The sequence below is a fragment of the Bufo gargarizans genome, chromosome 5 (genome assembly GCF_014858855.1).
Source record: "Bufo gargarizans isolate SCDJY-AF-19 chromosome 5, ASM1485885v1, whole genome shotgun sequence".
In the NCBI taxonomy this organism is placed as follows: domain Eukaryota; kingdom Metazoa; phylum Chordata; class Amphibia; order Anura; family Bufonidae; genus Bufo; species Bufo gargarizans.
Window position 1 is genome coordinate 313,621,381 of NC_058084.1, and position 24,148 is coordinate 313,645,528.

At 43.2% G+C, this 24,148-nt stretch overlaps 1 protein-coding gene across 3 annotated transcripts in view; it reads left to right on the top strand.

Moving 5' to 3' along the window:
* RIPK1 (receptor interacting serine/threonine kinase 1) overlaps window positions 1–24,148 on the top strand; it is a 150,750-nt gene that overhangs the window by 29,979 nt on the left and 96,623 nt on the right. For all 3 annotated transcript variants that reach the window (XM_044293588.1, XM_044293589.1, XM_044293586.1), the window contains exons 2-3: window positions 3,520–3,723; window positions 12,951–13,104. In XM_044293588.1, coding sequence (XP_044149523.1) covers window positions 3,545–3,723; window positions 12,951–13,104 — 333 coding nt within the window. In that variant the 5' untranslated portion in view covers window positions 3,520–3,544. The remainder of the gene's footprint in view (window positions 1–3,519; window positions 3,724–12,950; window positions 13,105–24,148) is intronic.

Sequence of the window (24,148 nt, forward strand, 5' to 3'; positions counted from 1 at the left end):
TGGCCATGTCTCTGAGTATTGCACACCTTGTGCTTTTGGGCACTCCAGTGATGTTGCAGCTCTGAAATATGGCCAAACTAGTGGCAAGTGGCATCTTGGCAGCTGCACGCTTGACTTTTCTCAGTTCATGGGCAGTTATTTTGCGCCTTGGTTTTTCCACACGCTTCTTGCGACCCTGTTGACTATTTTGAATGAAACGCTTGATTGTTCGATGATCATGCTTCAGAAGCTTTGCAATTTTAAGAGTGCTGCATCCCTCTGCAAGATATCTCACTATTTTTGACTTTTCTGAGCCTGTCAAGTCCTTCTTTTGACCCATTTTGCCAAAGGAAAGGAAGTTGCCTAATAATTATGCACACCTGATATAGGGTGTTGATGTCATTAGACCACACCCCTTCTCATTACAGAGATGCACATCACCTAATATGCTTAATTGGTAGGAGGCTTTCGAGCCTATACAGCTTGGAGTAAGACAACATGCATAAAGAGGATGATGTGGTCAAAATACTCATTTGCCTAATAATTCTGCACTCCCTGTAAAGTGAACATAACTTGAAAATTTTAAAAAATTGCTTCCAAATTTTTAAGTTCTAAGAAAATGACATTTACAATATGACGCCAACATAAAGTAAATATATGGTGAATGTTAACTATTTTGTAAGGTACTATCTGTCTTAAAAGCATATAAATTCAAATGTAAAAAATTGTGCTTCATGAAGAAACAATCTCAGAATCACTTGGATAAGTGAAAGCAGTCCAAATTTATTACCACATAAATTGTCACGTCAGATTCGTTAGATTAGGCTCAGGAAAGTGAAAACTGTTTGGGTCTGGAAAGGATTAACCCCTTCTGACCTGCGTCGTACACATACGGCGCTGGCCGGGACTCTAAACATGGCGCCTGCTTGCACGTGTAGCAGGCACCATAGCCGCTGGGTTTCTGCTGTTTCCAACAGCAGAGACCCGCAGCACATGTATGCGATCAGCCATATGGCTGATTGCATACATTTCACCCCTCAAATACCGTGGTTAAATGTGACCCCAGCATCTGAGCAGGCTGGAAGTAGGAGCTGAGATCGGGGAACCTTTTGCACTGGACTAATATCACGCAGACTTTGGCAGCTATTAGTGCAATATACAAATACAGGCCACCAGGTGGCAGCAATGTATGGTTACATTGAAAATGAGGTGTTCAATGTCGTCTATAAAGCCATCAATTAACACAATGGGCAATCTAATGTTTGCCAGTTATAGTCACCAAAATAATAATAACCAATAAAAAAATACACATCATGGGCATTGCTGCATGTAACACCCATACTATTAAAATATAACAATATTAATCCCATATGGTGAATGGAACAACGTTAAAAAGACAATTTGCCATTTTTTTTTTTTTTTTGTCACTTCATGTCCCCGAATTTTATTTTTATTTTTTATAAAAAAGTGATAAAGTCCCACATGCTTAAAACTGGTATCACTGGAAAGTACAGCTTGTCCCCAATTAGCCCTCACACAGCTCCGTACTCGTAACTTCAAAAAAGTTATAGGGGTCAAAATATGTTATTGTATGGTTATAGGGTTTAAATTTTTTCAGTAAAAACTATACAAATGTGGTATCGTTGTAATTGCACTGACCGGAAGAATGAAGTTTTACCACGTAGTGAATGCTGTAAGTTTTGCAGAGTTGCATTTATTTATTTATTTTGCAATTTCTCCCATGTTCTGCCTCCAGCAGGATTCATTTCAGTTCATGTCTATTTCATTTTGTAATTTATTCAGCTGCTATTTTTGTATTCCTGTAGTTATTAGTTAGGTAACAGCACCATCTAGCGATGGTAAAAATGTATTTCACCTTGTTTTCTTGTTAATAAAGATTATTGCTTTGTGGGAGGTGCTAGGCATTGTGGGTAGTGCAAGGCATTCTGGGAAGTTGAGGCCCAGTATTCAGTCTACATACAGACTACAGGACATCAGCAGAGCTGTTCCATGCAGTTCTCCTTCTTAAACTCCACCATCTTTGTGCAAGTTTATCTGGTGAGTGACATCCACCTTGTTTCAGGGACATTGTTATGCAGAGCTGTTTAGCTAGGTATAAGTGTCATTAAGGAAGTTATTCCTGTTTGCTAGCCATGCAGTCTATGTATAGGCAGCCATTTTGGACGTCTGCTTTCTTTGTCATTGTATTACTGTACATGCTATTCTATATGTTTTACTTACACAAGCCATTTGTATTCTTGTAGTTTTACCAATTCACAATCCTGTTGACCAATAAACAAGTTAGACTACAGAAAACAGTCCTCTTATTTGGAAGACAGGAATGGTTTAAACTTAATGTCAGACTGCACACTGTGTGAACGTGTATGAAGACAGAACAGTAAAACAGATTCTAGTCACCAGCGATAGTGGATCTGACTACACGGAGCCGTCATCACACACCCCAATTTGGATTTTTTTCCCCCGCTTCCCACTGCATTGTATGCAACCATAAATGGTGCCATTAGAAAGTACAGCTTGTCCCGCAAAAGGCTATGTGAATGGAAAAATAAAAATGTTATGACTCTTTTTTAAGGTGAAGAGTGAAAAACTTCCTGTCTGACCTGTTCTGAGTATTGTTAGATTATGCAGGCAGCAAACACTTTAAAGCCACGTTGTGTGAACCCTGCCGTACATTGCTAAGCAATGTTTCCACCCGATTCCCATGTAGTAGCAGTAGTAGTAATGTCTCTCATCCCTTATCTTAGTGGTTGTAGCAGCAACCTATGCATCTGCTTTCCATATAGGCCTCTGGTATGACATCACTGGTGTAGATCCAACAACCTCCTGTAAATTTCATGAAGCTGTAGTGAGTTTATTTACTGTATTGGCTGAAAATAATTACATCTGTTTGGTTCTCCGCATGGTCTGGTACTGGATTTGTGGCTTCCTTTTGTTTGCAATTTCCCCCATAGTATCCTGAATACGTTCACAATATTCTAAAGGCTATGTACACCTTTGGCAATTTTAAAAAATGATTGCATTATACTTAGTTTCAGCTAAAAACCTTTTTTTCAAATGGTCTTTATTAAAAATATGGAACTTTTTTTTTTCTTTCTGTACATAGCTATGATGCTCTAATAGCAGCCTCTGAATTCTCTCTCTCTTTTGTCAGGTAGGGAGCTGACGGGCTCCTTATCTCTGCTCTCATTAAAAACACTCATTAAAGCTCAATTCTTATGTTACTAAGAATGTGGCTTAAATTAAGTGTTTATGACCTTTCAGTAGTTTAGAGATAAGGGTAATTAGATGACGAAAGTGAAAGTACAAGTCACGCAGTTAGAACAGTTAAACCTTTGTGACTGAACAGCTTAATAGTTTTAATAAATGCCAATTGAAAATATGTTGTTGTTTTTTTGCCAAAAATAAGTAAAATGCAATCATAAAAAAATTGACTCCAAAGGTGTACATAGCCTTTAAAACATTTTTCAAAAGCATTTGTGTTGAGAACATGCATCTAAAACTGACTTATTCATTTTCTAGGTAGTTTTGGCAATACTTTTATTCCATGGAATCGACAGCGGCAGTTAAAGATGTGTCTCTTGATGACATCCGCATGAGCTCCAAGGACCTGCTAGATAAGAAGGAGATAGATTCTGGAGGATTTGGCAAAGTCTATTTATGTTGTCATCGGAGACATGGTCTAGTGGCCCTGAAAACTGTGTATACGGGATGTAAGAATTACTCGTAAGTCATATGGTATTTTAGGCTTAGGGCTCTTTCACATCTGCGTTCTTTTCTTCCGGCATAGAGTTCCGTCGTCGGGGCTCTATGCCGGAAGAATCCTGATCAGTTTTATCCTAATGCATTCTGAATGGAGTGAAATCCGTTCAGGATGCATCAGGATGTCTTCAGTTCCGGACCGGAACATTTTTTGGCCGGAGAAAATACCGCAGCATGTTGCGCTTTTTGCTCCGGCCAAAAATCCTGAAGACTTGCCGCAAGGCCGGATCCGGAATTAATGCCCATTGAAAGCCATTGATCCGGATCCGGCCTTAAGCTAAACGTCGTTTTGGCGCATTGCCGGATCCGACGTTTAGCTTTTTTTAGAGTGGTTACCATGGCTGCCGGGACGCTAAAGTCCCGGCAGCCATGGTAAAGTGTAGTGGGGAGCGGGGGAGCAGCATACTTACCGTCCGTGCGGCTCCCGGGGAGCTCCAGAGTGACATCAGGGTGCCCCAGGCGCATGGATGACGTGATCGCGTGGCACATCATCCATGCGCATGGGGCGCTCTGACGTCATTCTGGAGCGCCCCGGGAGCCGCACGGACTGTAAGTATGCCGCTCCCCCGCTCCTACTATGGCAAACAGGACTTTAATAGCGTCCTGGCTGCCATAGTAACACTGAAAGCATTTTGAAGACGGATCCGTCTTCAAATGCTTTCAGTACACTTGCGTTTTTCCGGATCCGGCGTGTAATTCCGGCAAGTGGAGTACACGCCGGATCCGGACAACGCAAGTGTGAAAGAGGCCTTAGTTGCTTTAGAATTTGATTAAATCTTGCTTTTTTTTATCTTTATCTACCTAAAGCCACTTTCACATGGTCACTGCTTCCTTTACTTTTTCTCTGTTGGTTGCACTTCTGGTTTTGGCTTACTTGGGGTAAATGCAGACGAGAGTGAAAAACAAAATGCCATTAAAAACTGTTAAACTCAGTCTTTCGTGGCCATTTTGCATCAGTGTGGGCATCTATTTTCTGGCCGTTCATCTGCTTTTAAAGGGGCTGTCTCACCTCAGACTTTGGGGTCATATAGTTAAAACAGAGCCCGCAAAGGGAAGGAGGGCACACTGCACATGCGCAGCCGTTTTCTATTTATTCCTATGGGAGCACAGTCCCGTTGAATTGAATGGGAAGTGCACAGCGCAAGCACAGCCACCGCTCTATTCACTTCTATGGGGCTGATAGAAATAGTCAGCATTCAGCTATTTTTGGATCTCCCATAGGAATGAAAGGAGGTCAGCCAAGCATGCGTGGTGTGCCCTTCACTTCGCGGGCTCCGTCCTAAAGATAGGGGCATATGCTAGCAATATGCTCCCAATGTCTCAGGTGAGGCAACCCCTTTAATGGCTGTTTTGAATCCATTTTTAACAGCAATTAAGAATGGATTAATTTTATAAGGTGTTTTTATTTTATTTATTTTTTTATCCCAACCCCTTCAGTACCCTCAGTATACATAATGCCCCCCCATAGTGCCCTCTGGACATCCAGTGGACCCCATAGTGCACCCCGGTATAAATAATGACCCCCAAGGCTCTCAGTTTATATAATTTACCTAGTTTGTGTCCTCATTAATTTTAGTGAGAAACCCACCCACCAGTGACAAAAAATAATACTCGCCTCATCCGCTTGCACGCAAGGGAACAGTTGCTCCACACCAGGGGAGCACCCAGGAATTTTGTCGAGGGGGGGGTCCCAAAGGTAAAAAAATGTGGCATTTGTAGTGCGCTGTGCTAATTCAATTTTTCAAAGCCCCTTTTATATTTAAAACTGCAGGGAGGGGGTGTAGTGTGTTGCGCTGATTCTTTTACTTGGAGATTCAAAAAGCTCTGTATGAAAAAAAAAATTGGGCCCGTCCATTATTAAAAGCCCCTCCTACATATAATAGGCCACGCCCAACAAGCGCTGTACAGCTGACATTCTATAGTTGCGGCCTGTCTCTACACATCATACGGAGAGAGGGGGAGGTCTGTCCTGGCTGCACTGCCTGCTTCACATCATACAATAAACAGCAGGCTACAGCCAGAAAGCTCCTCCGCTCTCCTCCCTCCCCAGATCCTGCTCAAGGCCTGTGGTTCCCCCCACCATCTGCCTGCTGCCCCCTTTGGCTGTCCTCACCCAGCTCTGAATCCTCCTTCTGCAAATGGCAGGGGGAGGAGGCAGAGCATCTCCTCTCCTACATAGCGCCCCATACCTCTTACATCCAGTGATGTCACCTTTGTTGTAGACGTTCTCTTTCCTCATCTCCATTCAGACCAGACCGCCATGATGATTTTTCAGCCATCTCTCGTCTCTGCAGAGATTAACAAACAGACATTAGTTTCCCACATTTCCATCATCTTCTGAACACCCTTTCCTGCCACCCCCAATACTGTGCCCGCTGTGCCCCCAATACTAAACTGCAGAAACAGTCCCCCTGGAAATACTACTACCACACAGATAGTGCCCCAATACTGTGCCCGCTGTGCCCCCAATACTATACTGCAGAAACAGTCCCCCTGGAAATACTGCTACCACACAGATAGTGCCCCAATACTGTGCCTGCTGTGCCCCCAATACTATACTGCAGAAACAGTCCCCCTGGAAATACTACTGCTACACAGATAGTGCCCCCTTCAACAATTATTGGCACACAGTGCTCTAAAAAAATAACTGCGCCCAGACACTAATAGTATAAAGATAATGTCCCCCAAAAATTATTGTGCTAAGCTGATAACGTGGCAGGGTGCTCCCCAAAATAGAAATAGTTCTCTGCAAGAGCACATTTAGTAGTAATAATGCCCCTATAGTGCCCATACTAGTAATCATGTTCCTCATAGCCCCCCGGTATTAGCAAAGCTCCGCATAATACCTCCTAGTACTAATAATTCTCCCTAGAATATGACAGTACATGAAATACCCCTGCTTAGTGCCCGCTGTTGAGCTAATGTCCCCATAATGTATGCCAGTATAAAATACCCCTATATAGTGCCCCAGTAAATGCCCTCAAAGTTCTCCTCTCCCCCTTCCCCATAGTGTCCCCCATAATATGCCAGTAAAAAATGCCCCTTCTAAGTGCCACCATATGCCCCAATAGTGCCTACCATAATGTGCCAGTAAAAAAATGCCCCCTTAGTGCCACCAGATGCCATAATGCCCCCATAATGTGCCAATAAGAATAAAGGCCACTTTAGAGCCCCCACTTCCCCTTAGTGCCCCCAAATAATTCCCCTATAGTGCCACCAGATGCCCCATAGTGCCATTCTCCCCTATAGTGCCCCCATAATGTGTCAATAAAAAAAAAAAGCCCCTTTAGACCCCCCAGATGCCCCCATAGCGCTCCTCTCCCCCATGGTGCCGCCCCATAATGTGCCAGTAAAAAATGCTGCTTCAAATTGCCACCATATGCCCCAATAGTGCTCCACTCCTCTATAGTGCCTCCCATAATGTGCCAGTAAAAAAATGCCCCCTTAGTGCCACCAGATGCCATAATGCCCCCATGTGCCAATAAGAAAAAAAGGCCCCTTTAGAACCCCCACTTCCCCATAGTGCCCCCAAATAATGCCCCTATAGTGCCACCAGATGCCCCATAGTGCCGTTCTCCCCTATAGTGCCCCCCATAATGTGTAAAAAAAAAAAAGCCCCTTTAGAGCCCCCCCATAGTGCTCCTCTCCCCCATGATGCCCCCATTGTGCCGTTCTCCCCTTTTAGTGCCCCCATTGTGCCGTTCTCCCCTTTAGTTCCCCCATAGTGCCAGCTCCCCCCCTCAAAAAAAAAAACAACAAAAAAAATACACTGATACTTACCTCCATCAGCAGAGATGTGATGCAGCCTCTTCCGGCCCGTGTGCCTGCTGTGTGCTGCCCGGCTCAGGCGGCGCGATGATGATGTCATCGCGCCGCCAGAGCCGGCCTCTGATATGCTGCAGGCATTAGTGCCTGCAGCCTATCAGAAGAACAGGGGAGGGACACACCTCTCCCTCCCCTGCTCTGCCGCAGCACAGGCATCTGTATCGCTGTCCTAAGGACAGCGATACAGATGGATTAGATATGGAGATGAGCGCTTCCACAATGGAAGCGCTCATCTCCTACGGCCCCCACCACCACCGCCGCCGCAATTACATCCAGGGCCGCGCCGCCTGTGGTGATCGGCGGTGCGGCCCTGAAGGATAAAAAAAAAAAAATTTGGCCTGGTGTCAATGTCATTGAGCATCAGGTCTTGCTGTCTCCAGCGCTGAGCAAGTGTTCCCTTGCGTGCAAGCGGATGAGGTGAGTACCATATTATATTTTTATTTTTTATTTTTATTTTTTTAACCTCCAAAAGGCCATTTTTTTTTTTATTTTTTTACACAGCATACCCATTTTTAACAGCTGGTAGAAGGGTGTGCTAAACCGCTGTTAAAACCTGCCTTGTTTGTCTGGCTGTAAAAGCAGCAAAAAGAAAGACACATTAAAAAAACGGCTATGTGAATAGCCCCGTAGACTTTTAATTAGTTCTGAAAATAGCCACATAACGGCCATTAAAAAAACACCATCACACAGCTATTTTCACTGTTGTGTGAATAAGCTCTAATACTGATGCAAAATGCTGACCATGTGAAAGTGGACTAATTCAGGGCTAGAGAAATCCAGCTTCATTCAATTGGCATCAGGTGGAAGGACCTCACTGCTGAATAGATATGTCCGTGTTTGGCAAATGGATATTGAAATCGCTGCCTGAATCAGCCAATGCTGTAAGAGCAGGAAGACTATGACTAAATGTGATCAGAATTTACGGTGAAAACTCAGGAAAACCATTGGCCCCCCGGGAACACAAATCCAGAATTATAGAAAATGCAAAGGGCCAGATTTATCATGACTCTGACAGCTCACTCCACTTTCACATATGGCTAAAGTGAGTTTTAGCCAAGTCAGATTTATGATCGTCCCTTTAAGACTGTAATAAATGTGGTTTGACGGTAGCAGTTTATCCGTCAGTACGCAGCTTTACAAAAGTCGCACGTCTTTACAAAAACGTTGCATATTCTATTAAAAAGTCTTATAAGATAAGCATGGTCCTCACTGGAGTGAAATTGCGCTTTTTCTTTTGCGACTTTTTAAATAGTCGCAATCTTAAATCTGTCTAGAGATTCATTTACATAAGAAAACGCACCCACTTTCAGAAAACTGGCGAGCATAGTGCAGAGCAGAAAAAAGTTGAACAGTTTTAGCGATTGCGAAAAAATTTGTGACTTTTTCACTCCATTATTCTGACTTGAGCTAATGATAAATCTGGCCCAATGTCTTTTCGATTGCAGGATTTTAGACAGGACTAGATGAACTTCTCTCATTTATTAGCTTTACAAACTAACATGTAATGCAATCTGCAGGCAGCATCTTATAGAGCAGGAGGATCTGAGCAGAGTGATATATGGTTTTGTGGTAAAAGGTTTAGTAAAACTTGTAATTTATACATTTATATCTTTCCTTTTTCCACTTCCTGTGAACAGCTATTAGTACAGGAGGGAGGAGTTATCAGTGACTGACAGCCATCTCTTTATGCACACAATCAGTGATAACCCCTCCTCCTGTACTGATATTTGCAGGAGGTAGAAAAAGCAAAGATATAAATCTATAAATGACAAGTTTTACGGATTCTTTTCACACAATACTATATATCAGTCTGCTCAGCTTCTCAGATTGCACTGCATGTCATGGTGAGAGGTCCTCTTAAAGGGGTTATCCCATGACTCGTGAAAAAAATGAAAGTGAGTCATAATATAGAACATGACACTTTCTTTCTAACAAAGCTAGAGCCAGCCCTGTACCTCACATGGATCCAGAGATCTCCTCATTCATAGCTTTGGATTTGTATCAAGCTGACAGCTGAAGGGCAGTGTCTTTTCTGCTGCAGCTCAGGGGGCATGGCCCATGCTCTCCCTATCACAACTTAGGAGGCAGTTGAAGGATAAAACTGAGCATGTGCGGCCATCTCAGTGAGCAGGACGCTGTTATATGGGGGATCTGTGGAGGGTGCTGTTATATGGGGGATCTGTGGAGGGTGCTGTTATATGGGGGATCTGTGGAGGGTGCTGTTATATGGGGGATCTGTGGAGGGTGCTGTTATATGGGGGATCTGTGGAGGGTGCTGTTATATGGGGGATCTGTGGAGGGTGCTGTTATATGGGGGATCTGTGGAGGGTGCTGTTATATGGGGGATCTGTGGAGGGTGCTGTTATATGGGGGATCTGTGGAGGGTGCTGTTATATGGGGGATCTGTGGAGGAAGCTGTTATATGGGGGATCAGTGGAGGAAGCTGTTATATGGGGATCAGTGGAGGAAGCTGTTATATGGGGGATCAGTGGAGGACGCTGTTATATGGGGGATCATTGGAGGGCGCTGTTATATGGGGGATCTGTGGAGGGCGCTGTTATATGGGGGATCTGTGGAGGGCGCTGTTATATGGGGGATCAGTGGAGGACGCTGTTATATGGGGGATCAGTGGAGGGCGCTGTTATATGGGGGATCAGTGGAGGGCGCTGTTATATGGGGGATCAGTGGAGGGCGCTGTTATATGGGGGTTCAGTGGAGGGCGCTGTTATATGGGGGTTCAGTGGAGGGCGCTGTTATATGGGGGATCAGTGGAGGGCGCTGTTATATGGGGGATCAGTGGAGGGCGCTGTTATATGGGGGATCTGTGGAGGACACTTATGGGGGACCTGTGGATGGCAATGTTATAGGAGATGTGTGGAGGACACATAGGGCCATGAGGGGGGCCAGCTTAAGACATATAGCATCTTATGCTGGTCCCCCTCATGTGTCCTAAACTGGGCACATAACTGCCTTTTGCGTGTAAAGTGTTTTACTAGTGTGTGTGTGTGGGTGAAACAATCTCTCTCCTAACAGGTCCGGCCTCTGTACTCACTATGAATGCAATGCACTGTAGCGAGCTGGCCGGCCGGCGCGTGGCTGACGTCACTTAGTAACGCTCCTGCTTCCTCGCTGCCGCGCATTGCATTCATAGTGAGTACAGAGGCTGGTGTTCCGAGCGCCCGTAATTTTTGCCTACCCCAACTCTGCTGAGGCTCCCGGCGCATGCGCGATGGGCCATAAATCTAACCTGCACTGGCCGTGAAATTTTGGTACCCAACTCGCGTGTGCGCACTGGTCCATAATTTTTGCCTACCCTCTCTGCTTAGGCTCCCGGCGCATGCGCGTGGGCCATAAATCTAACCTACTGCCCCCCCCGTCGGCGCGTTCACATTCACTTGCAGTGAAATGTTGGTACTATAGTTAGTTCTGCGCAGGCGCTAACACACCTTTTTAGCCACTGAGGTGGCGAGCTCGGCGACACACCTCCTTCTGAGCCTTCCGATGCCTCTACGTCACTACCGGAAGTGACGAGGGTACCAACTTTTTACGGAACACCGGACCTGTTAGGAGAGAGATTGTTTCACCCCCACACACACTAGTAAAACACTTTACACGCAAAAGGCAGTTATGTGAGCAGGGCCCCTTTATATATAATCGCGGCATTTTCGGGTCGGCCAAATCGCCATATCGCATTTGCCGATTATCGCGATTCGATTGTTTTTTCGATTTATCGTGCAGCCCTAATAGCTGTAGTATAAATAACAGTACTACAGTACTAAAAGAGATATTGTTGTTAATACATACTAAATAACCTTGCTAAAATAATCTAATACATGCTATATATTGCAAATAGTAAAAGTCACATAATAATCTCAAGAATAAAACCTGGAATCTTAACAGTCCATATATCTGTTGCTGTTTGAATATTTTAAGTGGATCCTAAGTGCAGGAGTAGACGGTCTCAAGCAGTATTCATTAGGTGAGCTTTTAAGCGGCATCCCGCTATACTCACTGTTTCAGCGGCGTCCCGCTGAGTTCTTAAGAAATAAGACTTTCCTTCAGCTGCTGTTCCGGTACAGTGTGATAGTGCTGCTGCAAATAGAAGAAAAACTCTGCCGATCCCTTCAGTCGCTCTGGACACCGCTCCGCTATAGATAAGAGCCGGTATCTTGCGAGCTTCTGTATACCATCTCCCACGCCCGTACAGCTCTACACTTGTATAGTCTTTGCTGTGTTCGTGTTGTATTTGTTAAAATCGGCGTGTCAGGTCCTTAATTTTCGGGAAAACCGGCATCAGAGTCTTTTAACAGATGGGCTAGCAGTTCATACGGGGGTCTTGAGTCAAGCCAGACGCGTTTCGGGGCTTAATATCGCCCCTTCTTCAGTGGTCCACTAAAGAAGGGGCGATATTAAGCCCCGAAACGCGTCTGGCTTGGCTCAAGACCCCCGTATGAACTGCTAGCCCATCTGATTAAAGACTCTGATGCCGGTTTTCCCGAAAATTAAGGACCTGACACGCCTATTTTCACAAATACAACACGAACACAGCAAAGACTATACAAGTGTAGAGCTGTACGGGCGTGGGAGATGGTATACAGAAGCTCGCAAGATACCGGCTCTTATCTATAGCGGAGCGGTGTCCAGAGCGACTGAAGGGATCGGCAGAGTTTTTCTTCTATTTGCAGCAGCACTATCACACTGTACCGGAACAGCAGCTGAAGGAAAGTCTTATTTCTTAAGAACTCAGCGGGACGCCGCTGAAACAGTGAGTATAGCGGGATGCCGCTTAAAAGCTCACCTAATGAATACTGCTTGAGACCGTCTACTCCTGCACTTAGGATCCACTTAAAATATTCAAACAGCAACAGATATATGGACTGTTAAGATTCCAGGTTTTATTCTTGAGATTATTATGTGACTTTTACTATTTGCAATATATAGCATGTATTAGATTATTTTAGCAAGGTTATTTAGTATGTATTAACAACAATATCTCTTTTAGTACTGTAGCACTGTTATTTATACTACGGCTATCGATTTTATGGTATTTTATCAATATTGTTATTAACTAATAAAACATACGGTTTTCCATTAACCAGAGTGCCCAGTATTTTCCTTATTGATTACACAGTGGCCATGCTAAGTTTGTAATTACATGCAATGAGAAAAGTATTCAGATCCAGGTGCTGGTTTGAAAACTAGAATATTTTTCGTGGGACAACCCCTTTAAGTTACTGTGTTTACTAGCATTGTTCTTTTTAAGTTTTGATTTGGTCAGATGGGGTTACCATCAAGTAATGCTTTCTTGGGCCCTTTTTCTTTTTTTACCATTTTGATTTTACTTGTATTTTATGTCTGCATTACAGGTATACTAACGACCTGTATGAAGAGGGTAAAATGATGCATAAACTCAACCATGAACGGATTGTGAAGTTGCTTGGTATCATCCTAGAAGATGGTAACTACTCTTTGGTGATTGAGTACATGACCAAAGGAAATTTGTTGACCGTTTTAAAACAGGTACAAAGCCGTGTCTTCTGCTGACTTCTTTATAAAGGCCGCTTACGCTGCCCAATTATCACACTCTGCAGTGATAGCCAGTGTAAATAGAGAAGAACAAGAATGCACATTTATTAAAGTTGATGTAAAGGAGAACTGACAACATGTACGTAATTAAACTCAAGGCGTTGTATGGTTTCTGCCATATAAAACAAGCACCCAGCTGCAATGCTCAGCGATGATGCTGAACCCGGTCATTTAACCCCTCAGATGCCGCGGTCATTAGCAATCGTGGCATCTGTGGGGTTAGACAGAGGTTGGGTGCTCCTCCTCTGCCATCCAGTCAGAGCCCGTGGTGAAATTGCGGGGTTCTGATTGGTTACCATGACTGCCTGGTGCTTTCTGAAGGCTCCCAAGCCTGTCATTGTTAACTGTGTGTAAAGCCTGTAAATGGTATTCTCTTGCGGTCTATAGGATAAGTGATCAGACTGTTGCATGTCCACCCAGGGTACTAAAAGAATAATAATAATAAAAAATTGAATTACTTCTTTTCTCAATTTTACAAATAAAAAAATAAAAAAAATAAACATAATGGGTATCAATTATTAACCCTTTCACTACTGGAGTTTTTTTGCGTTTTTATTTTTCTTCCCTATGTTTCTTGAGCCATAAAGGGAAAGGAGATGGACACCTCCTACTAAAACCCTAATCCCGATCCCTGGTACTAATGTCAGGACTATGACAACCTATTCCCCCAAAAGGAAGGACGATTCGGAGTCTACCTGAGGCCGTAATACAAATGACAGGGAAATGCCACACACAAAAACCCAAACAAAATACAAAAGGGAAAGAGCTTCGCAGTGAACTAGCAAAACCATTAACAGAATTATTTAACCAATCATTGGTAACAGGAGTCGTCCCAGAAGATTGGAAATTAGCAAGTGTTGTGCCCATTCACAAGAAAGGTAGTAGGGAGGAATCGGGCAACTATAGGCCAGTAAGCCTGATATCAATAGTGGGGAAATTAACGGAAACCATACTTAAAGGGACACTAACAGGCCCGATAAACATACTTAGTTATTCCTTTGCAGTCATAGGTCTATTAAAGTGTATTCCAATCACATAAGAGTACCCCCTGTCTGCATTTGAAACCATGTAAAAACAACTTTATAATCATCTGTCAATCACCTTCCTTTATGCCCAAGGGGCATTTTTCTCATACTAATTTGTGCCCAGCCGCGCCCCAACTGTAATTTCCTAGCGCCGCCCAGCTCATTATTATTCACTGCGCTGGGCGGCTTTTACAATCCCCGATCCTACCGAGCCGGCGCATGCCCAATAGAAACGTATGGGCATCGGCTTCACTTGTACCTTCTGCGCATGCGCCGGATAACTTGCCTGGCACCCTCACTCGCAGTGCGCCTGCGTCCCTTATTCAATGCGGCGGCATCAGCGTCTCCTGCTGCGCCTAGGAAACGACAGTTGGGGCGTGGATGGGCACAAAGGTAGGAGAAAAAACGCCCCATGGGCATAACGGAAAGTGATTGACAGATTATTATAAAGTTGTTTTTACATAGTTTAAAATGCGGACAGGGGGTACTCTTATGTGATTGGAATACACTTTAATAGACCTATGACTGCATAGGAATATCTAAATATGTTTATCGGGCCTGTCAGTGTCCCTTTTAGGAGAGGATTGTGGAACATCTAAAATCCCATGGATTGAAAGATGAAAAACAGCATGGGTTTACTTCAGGGAGATCATGTCAAACTAATCTTATTGATTTTTTTATTTTATTGGGTGACTAAAATAATAGATGGCGGAGGTGCAGTAGACATCGCTTATCTGGACTTTAGTAAGGCTTTCGATACTGTCCCACATAGAAGGCTTATCATTAAATTGCAGTCTTTGAGCTTGGACTCCCATATTGTTGAATGGATTAGGCAGTGGCTGAGGGACAGACAACAGAGGGTTGTAGTCAATGGAGTATATTCAGGTCATGGTCTTGTTACCAGTGGGGTACCTCAGGGATCTGTTCTGGGACCCATATTGTTTAATATCTTTGTCAGCGATATTGCAGAAGGCCTCGATGATAAGGTGTGTCTTTTTGCTGATGACACAAAGATTTGTAACAGGGTTGATGTTCCTGGAGGGATACACCAAATGGAAAAGGATTAAGGAAAATTAGAGGAATGGTCAAAAATCTGGCAACTAAAATTTAATGTTGATAAGTGCAAGATAATGCACCTTGGGCGCAAAAACCCAAGAGCAGAATATAAAATCAGCGACAATGTCATAGAGTTGCAGGAAAAGGTAGCAGAATGCTTGGGTGTATAGGGAGAGGCATTACCAGTAGAAAGAGGGAGGTGCTCATGCCGCTGTACAGAGCACTAGTGAGACCTCATTTGGAGTATTGTGCGCAGTACTGGAGACCTTATCTCCAGAAGGATATTGATACTTTGGAGAGAGTTCAGAGAAGAGCTACTAAACTAGTACATGGATTGCAGGATAAAACTTACCAGAAAAGATTAAAGGACCTTAACCACCTCAGCTACCCTAGCTTAAACCCCCTTAATGACCAGACCACTTTTTACAATTCTGCACAACACTACTTTCACGGTTTATTGTTCGGTCATACAACTTACCACCGAAATGAATTTTACCTCCTTTTCTTCTCACTAATAGAGCTTTCATTTGGTGGTATTTCATTGCTGCTGACATTTTAACTTTTTTTTATATTAATCGAAATTGACCGAAATTTTTGCAAAAAAACGGCATTTTTCACTTTCGGTTGTAAAATTTTTCAATCAAAACTACATTTCTATATAAAATTTTCTCTAAGTTTATTGTTCTAGATGTCTTTGATAAAAAAAAAAAAAAAAAAAGCAATAAGTGTATATTTATTGCTTTGGGTAAAAGTTATAGCGTTTACAAACTATGGTGCAAAAATTTGAATTTCCGCATTTTGAAGCAGCTCTGACTTTCTGAGCACCTGTCATGTTTCCTGAGGTTCTACAATGCCCAGACAGTAGAAACACCCCACAAATGACCCCATTTCGGAAAGTAGACACCCAAGGTATTCGCTAATGGGCATAGTGAGTTCATGGAAGTTTATTTTTTGTCACAAGTTAGTTGAAAATGATATTATTATTATTATTTATTTTTTTTATACAAAGTCTCATATTCCACTAACTTGTGACAAAAAATAAAATTGTACATGAACTAACCATACCCCTCACGGAATACCTTGGGGTGTCTTCTTTCCAAAATGGGGTCACATGTTGGGTATTTATACTGCCCTGGAATTTTAGGGGCCCTAAAGTGTGAGAAGTAGTTTGGAATCCAAATTCGTAAAAATGCTGAAAATCCTGAAAGTACTCATTGGAAATTAGGCCCCTTTGCGCATCTTGGCTGCAAAAAAGTGTCACACATGTGGTATCGCCGTACTCAGAAGAAGTAGGGCAATGTGTTTTGGGGTGTATTTTTAAATATACCCATGCTGGGTGAGAGAAATATCTCTCTAAAAGACAACTTTTCCCATTTATTTTTTATACAAAGTTGTCATTTGACAGAGATATTTCTCTCACCCAGCATGGGTATATGTAAAAATACACTGCAAACCACATTGCCCTACTTCTCCTGAGTACGGCGATACCACATGTGTGACACATTTTTGCAGCCAAGAGTACCTTTTTAGGAGGGCATTTTTAGGCATTTGAATTCCAGACTTCTTCCCACGCTTTAGGGCCTCTAAAATGCCAGGGCAGTATAAATACCCCACAAGTGACCCCATTTTGGAAAGAAGACACCCCAAGGTATTCAATGAGAGGCATGGCGAGTTCCTAGAATATTATTATTTTTTTTGGCACAAGTTAGCGGAAAATGATTTTGTAAGAGAAAAAAAATAAATAAAATAATCATTTTCCCCTAACGTGTGCCAAAAAAATAAAAATATTCTAGGAACTCGCAATGCCCCTCACGGAATACCTTGGGGTGTCTTCTTTCCAAAATGGGGTCACTTGCGGGGTATTTATTCTGCCCTGGCATTTTAGGGGACCTAAAGCGTGATAAGAAGTCTGGAATATAAATGTCTAAAAAATTTTGCGCATTTGGATTCCGTGAGGGGTATGGTGAATTCATGTGAGATTTTATTTTTTGTCACAAGTTAGTGGAATATAAGACTTTGGAAGAAAGAAAAAAAAAATAAAATTCTTATATGAACTCGCCATGCCCCTCAAAAGTGATCTTTTTATAGCGCCGCAGTGATCAGAAAAAATAAATAAATCTGTCACTGCGGTGGGGCGGACTGAACGCAAGTGTGCGCTCAAGATCAGGCCTGATCGGGCGAACACTGCATTTTTTTGTAGCGCCTATAGAACATGTCCTATTCTTGTCCGCAATTGCGGACAAGAAAAGGCATTTTCTATATAGTTCTGGCAATGTGCGGATCCGCAAAATGCGGAAAGCACATTGCCGGTGTCCGTGTTTTGTGGATCCGCAAAACACATACGGACGTCTGAATGGAGCCTTACAGGGGGGTAATCAATGACAGGGGGGTGATCAGGGGTTAATAAGTGACAGGGGTGTGGAGGGGGTGGGTGTTTGGTGCTACTTACAGAGCTACCTGTGTCCTCTGGTGGTCGATTTAAGCAAAAGGGACCACCAGAGGACCAGGTAGCAGGTATATCAGACGCTGTCTGATATACCTTTCAAGGGTTAAAAAAATCGCATCTACAGCCTGTCAGCGAATGATCGCCGCTGGCAGGCTGTATATGCACTCGTTTACCTGCCGTTTCCTGTGAACGTATACATCTAATGTATAGGACTCATCTCAGGTTAATTTGCATATGTATCAAATCATTTTTTTTACACAATAAAAGCACACAGAGCTATGGGGACTGGATATTGCGGATGTGCTAGCGGCCATTTAGCAACCCATGACCTCAGCTCTATACACAAAATCCCAGTGACAGGTTCCCTTTAAAAGAAGGAAAAACTGCTACAAGAGGACATAGTTTTAAATTAGAGGGGCAAAGGTTTAAAAGTAATATCAGGAAGTATTACTTTACTGAGAGAGTAGTGGATGCATGGAATAGCCTTTCTGCGGAAGTGGTAGCTGCAAATACAGTGAAAGACTTTTCCTACACAGAGCTGTTCGCTCCCTTCGCCCGCTGTGCCCCATTAATGTCTCCTCTCCTGCTCCACATGCTAATTACTATCGGAGCGATGCGGAGGAGACATCAGCTTCACTAGTGGGCGTTCCTTCTCCTGCGCTGTGATTGGACAGCGCTACTGCCAGAATCGCATTGCCGGCACCCTGCCCCTGACAGGGAGCTGCGATCAGTAGCAGTTAACCCCTAAGGTGCCGCACCTCAGGGGTTAACTGCCGCTGATCTGCCACTGCCCGCCTCCTATATTAAGGGGTTATTATCATTGGTGGCTCAACCCCTCACCCCATTAAAATCATTGGTGGCACAGTGCGCCGGCCCCTCTCAACCCCCCCAGTATTAAAATCGTTGGTGGCAGTGGCCACAGGGTCCACTCCCCTCCCCCTCATTGGTGGTGCAGTGGCAGCTTCTGATCGGAGCCCCAGCTATGTAATCCTGGGGCTCTGATCGGTTACCATGGCAGCCAGGACGCTGCTGAAGCCCTGGCTGCCATGGTAACATCCCTGATGCTGTGTGCACAGAGCAGCAGGGACAGTGTGAAGTCCTATTCACCCCGATAGAGCTCTATCATGATGAATAGGACAAGGGATGAAAAAAATCCCAGGTTCTAGCCCCTAAGGGGGAAATGGTTATTAAGCCCTTTGGGGGACAGCCTTATTTCACCTTAAGGACCAGGCCATTTTTTGCAAATCTGACAAGTGTCACTTTAAGTGGTAACTTTAAAACGCTTTGACTTATCCAGGCCATTCTGAGAGTTTTTTCGTCACATATTGTACTTCATGACAAAATGAAGTAAAAAAAAGTAATTTCTATTTATAAATTATTGCAAATTTCCATGTTTCAACTTCTCTACTTCTATATTACATAGTAATACCTCAAAAAATAGTTATTACTTTACATTCCCTATATTCATGTTTGGATCATTTTGGGAATGATATATTTTCTTGAGGGATGTTACAAGGCTTAGAAGTTTAAAAGCAAATCTTGACATTTTTCAGAAATAAAAAAAACAACCTCGTTTTTAGGGACCAGTTCAGGTCTGAAGTCACTTTGCGAGGCTTACATAATAGAAACCACCCAAAAATGACCCCATTCTAGAAACTACACCCCTCAAGGTATTCAAAACTGATTTTACAAACGTTGTTAACCCTTTAGGTGTTCCACAAGAATTAATGGAAATATGAGATCAAATTTCCAAATTTCACTTTTTTGGCAGATTTTCCATTTTAATAATTTTTTTCCAGTTACAAAGCAAGGGTTAACAGCCAAACAAAACTTATATTTATGGCTCTGATACTTTAGTTTACAGAAACGCCCCATATGTGGTCGTAAATCGCTGTACGGGCACACGGCAGGGCGCAGACGGAAAGGAATGCCATACGGTTTTTGGAAGGCAGATTTTGCTGGACTTTTTTTTTTTTTTTTTTTTTTTTTTTACACCATGTCCCATTTGAAGCCCCGCTGATGCACCCCTAGAGTAGAAACTCCCAAAAAGTGACACCATTTTAGAAACTACGGGATATGGTGGCAGTATTGTTGGTACTAGTTTAGGGTACATATGATTTTTGGTTGCTCTATATTACACTTTTTGTGAGGCAAGGTAACAAGAAATAGCTGTTTTGGCACAGTTTTTATTTTTTGTTATTTACAACATTCATCTGATATATCATCATCGGTTAGATCATGTGGTATTTTTATAGACCAGGTTGTCAAGGATGCGGCGATACCTAATATGTATACTTTTTTATTTTTATTTATGTAAGTTGTACACAATGATTTCTTTTTTTAAACAAAAAATCATGTTTTAGTGTTTCCATAGTCTGAGATCCATAATTTTTTCAGTTTTGGGGCGATTACCTTGGGTAGGGTATGATTTTTGCGGGATGAGATGACTGTTGCCGCTATTTTGGGGTGCGTGTGACTTTTTGATCGCTTGCTATTACACTTTATATGATGTAAGGTGACAAAAAATTGTTTTAGTACCGTTTTTATTTTAAAAATTTTACGGTGTTCATCTGAGGGCTTAGGTCATGTGATATTTTTATAGAGCCGGTCGATACGGACACGGGGATATATAATGTGTACTTTTTCTTTAATTTATGTAAGTTTTACACAATAATATCATTTTTGAAACAAAAAAAATCATGTTTTGTATTGTCTCCATATTGTGAAAGCCATAGGTTTTTTTTCAGTTTTTGGGCAAATGCCTTTTTGATCGCTTGCTGTTGTACTTTTTGTGATGTAAGGTGACAAAAAAAATTGTTTATTTAGCACGGTTTTTATTTTTTATGGTGTTCATCTGAGGGGTTAGGTCATGTGATATGTTTATAGAGCCGGTCGATACGGACGCGACAATACCTAATTTGTATACTTTCTTATTTTTTCCCCCAATTATTTACCAATTTATAAATTTTCTTTATTTGGGGAAAATGACGTTTATGTTTATTTTTACTTGAAACTTTTAATTTTTGGAGGGGAAAACTTTATATTTTCAGCTTTTTTTTTTCACTTTATTTTTTGTCAGGAGGGTGGATTTGATTTAAATCAAACCGATTTAAATCCCTAGTCAGTAAGGCTTGATTTAAATCATAGCTTTTTACATAAAGATTCATATTTGGACAATTTTTCTCTTGTACTTAGGAAGGAGAAAAATGTGTTTCTTTGGTCATCTTCATCACAGCACATCTCATGATGTTGCCTCATTCGGGCCACCAGGCCTTGCATTTCTTTGTTGCAGTGTTTGCATGTTGCACGCATGCCTGCCTTACCGACAGGGAGCTGCGATCAGCCGCTGTTAACCCTTCAGCTGCGGTACCTGAGGGGTTTCTGCAGCTGATCGCAGCTCCCTGTCAGAGGTTGTGTGCTGGCTATTTTATTCCGGCACCCGCCTCCTGTATTTGTATTAACAGGTCAGTTATCTACATTGGTGGCGCAGTGCGCCCCCCCCATCTATAATAAACATTGGTGGCGCAGTGCGCCCCCCAACACCCCAGTATAATAAACAGTGGCGCAGTGGGCAGTGCCAATGAGGGTTAAAAAATAAAAAAAATATTAACTCACCTCCTCCAATTGATCGCGTAGCAGCCGGTCTCCTGTTCTTTCTTCAGGACCTGTCAAAAGACCTGTGGTGACATCACTGAGCTCATCACATAGTACATCACATGATCCATCACCATGGTAATGGACCATGTGATGAGCTCAGTGACGTCACCACATCGTCACCACGATGTTATAAGGGAAAATAACACAGTGAATAGACTTTCATCCTAGCAACCATGCGTGAAAATCGCACGGCATCCACACTTGCTTGCGGGTGCAATGCGTTCACCTCACGCATTGCACCCGCGCAGAAATCTTGCCCATGTGAAAGAGGCCTAAGTGTGAATAGGACAAGGGTTCCAGCCCCTAAGGGGTCTAATAGTAAGTAAAAAAATAAAATAAAAAAACACTAAGGCTACTTTCACACTTGCGGCAGTGTGATCCGGCAAGCAGTTCCGTCGTCAGAACTGCCTGCCGGATCTGCCGATCTGGATGTGACTGAAAGCATTTGTGAGACGGATCCGGATGCGGATGCGTTTCACAAATGCATTGCAACAACGAATCCATCTCTTTGCTTGTTATGCGGACAGACGAATCCGTCTTGTATCTTTTTACACATTTTTACTGGTCTGCGCATGCGCAGACCGGAAGAACGGATCCTGCATTCCGGTATTTTGAATGACGGATCTGGCACTAATACATTCCTATGCAGAAAAATTCCGGATCAGGCATTCAGGCAAGTCTTCAGTTTTTTTTCCGCCGGAGATAAAACCGTAGCATGCTGCAGTTTTATCTTGTGCCTGATCAGTCAAAAAGACTGAACTGAAGACATCCTGATGCATCCTGAACGGATTACTCTCCATTCAGAATGCATGGGGATATGCCTGATCAGTTCTTTTCCGGTATAGAGCCCCTGTGACGGAACTCTATGCCGGAAATGAAAAACGCTAGTGTGAAAGTACCCTAAAATATTAAGTTTAAGGCCTCTTTCACACGGACGTCTTATTTTTGGCCCGGATTAGAGGCGGGTGCGTTGCGGGAAAATGCGCGAGTGCAAAACATTGTCATGCGTTTTGCACTCGCGTGAGAAAAATCGCGCATGTTTGGTACCCGAACTTCTTCACAGAAGTTCGGGTTTGGGATCAGTGTTCTGTAGATTGTATTATTTTCCCTTATAACATGGTTATAAGGGAAAATAATAGCATTCTGAATACAGAATGCATAGTAAAAGAGCGCTAGAAGGGTTAAAAAAAAATAATAATAATTTAACTCGCCTTAGTCCACTTGATCGCGAAGCCCGGCATCTCCTTGTCTCCTTTGTTGAATAGGACCTGTGGTGAGCATGAAATACAGGTAAAGGACCTTTGATGACGTCACTCCGGTCATCACATGGTCTTTTACCATGGTGAATCACCATGGTAAAAGATCATGTGACGTACCATGTGATGACCGGAGTGACGTCATCAAAGGTCCTTTACCTGTATTTAATGCTCACCACAGGTCCTATTCAACAAAGGAGACACAAGGAGATGCCGGGCTTCGCGATCAAGTGGACTAAGGTGAGTAAAATTATAAAAAAAAAAATTTTAACCCTTCTAGTGCTCTTTTACTGTACATTCTGTATTCAGAATGCTATTATTTTCCCTTATAACCATGTTATAAGGGAAAATAATAATGATCAGGTCTCCATCCCGATCGTCTCCTAGCAACCGTGCGTGAAAATCGCACCGCATCCGCACTTCCTTGCGGATGCTATGCGTTTTTCACGCTTCCCATTCACTTCTATGGGGGACAATATAGAGCATGCTGCGATTTTCACTCAACGCACAAATGATGCGTGAAAATCACCGCTCATGTACACAGCCCCATAGAAATGAATGGGTCCGGATTCAGTGCGGGTGCAATGCATTCAACTCACAACACAGCTTTTTTTTTTTTTTTTTTTTTTTTTGCGCGGTATTAAGTACCACAATACATTTTTATGGTGACGAAAGCAAATCAAAATTTTGGTATCGAAACAACCCTATGCCGATCTGATCAGCGTAGCGTTGTCATGATACCAAAATTTTGACTTGGTTTCGATTAGGCGACTAAAAATTTTATTTGGCTCCTAAATTTTTCAATTCAGGAGCCAATGGCTACTAGGTATTTTTTTTTGTCTGGAGCACTGGGAAATACACATGACGTACCGGTACGTCATGTGTCCTTAACCCCTTCACGTCTGCAATCTGTATATATACGTGATAGCTGCACATACCCCGTGCAGCTACCACGTATATATACGTTCTGGCAGCTCTTTAATCCAAGCTCTGCAAAGCGCTTGGATTAAAAAGCTTCTGCCCCTGCCCTGTATGCTGTCACGGACAGCATACAGTGCAGTAATGCCGGCAAGGGACCAATCAGAGTGGCCCCTTGCCGGCAATCAATCCGATTGGTTAGTCTGTGCAGACTAACCAATCGGATCGCGGCAGTGTACAAATGCCGGTTTCAGGCTCTGATCTGCGCTCTGCAGATCAGAGCCTGAAATCGGTAAGGTGTCCTGAAGCCCCCGATCTGTGCCCCCTTGAAGCCCCCGATCTGTGCTCCTTGTTCTTGATCTGCCCCCTCCTGCCCCGATCTGTGCCCCTTCTTGTCAATCTTCTTATGCTGACCCCCCCCCCCATGCGGTCCACCCCCTCCTGCCCCGATCTGAGTAAAATGCTGCCCCCCTCCCCCATTTCCAGCGCTGCCCTCTGTCCGCTGTCCCCTGCCCCCGATGCGGTCCCCCTTGTGTGTGTGTGATGGCGGCGGCTCCATTCCTGAGCCGCCGCCATCAGCAGCGTGTGTCAGCTCTATGCTGACACTGTTGTAACCCCAT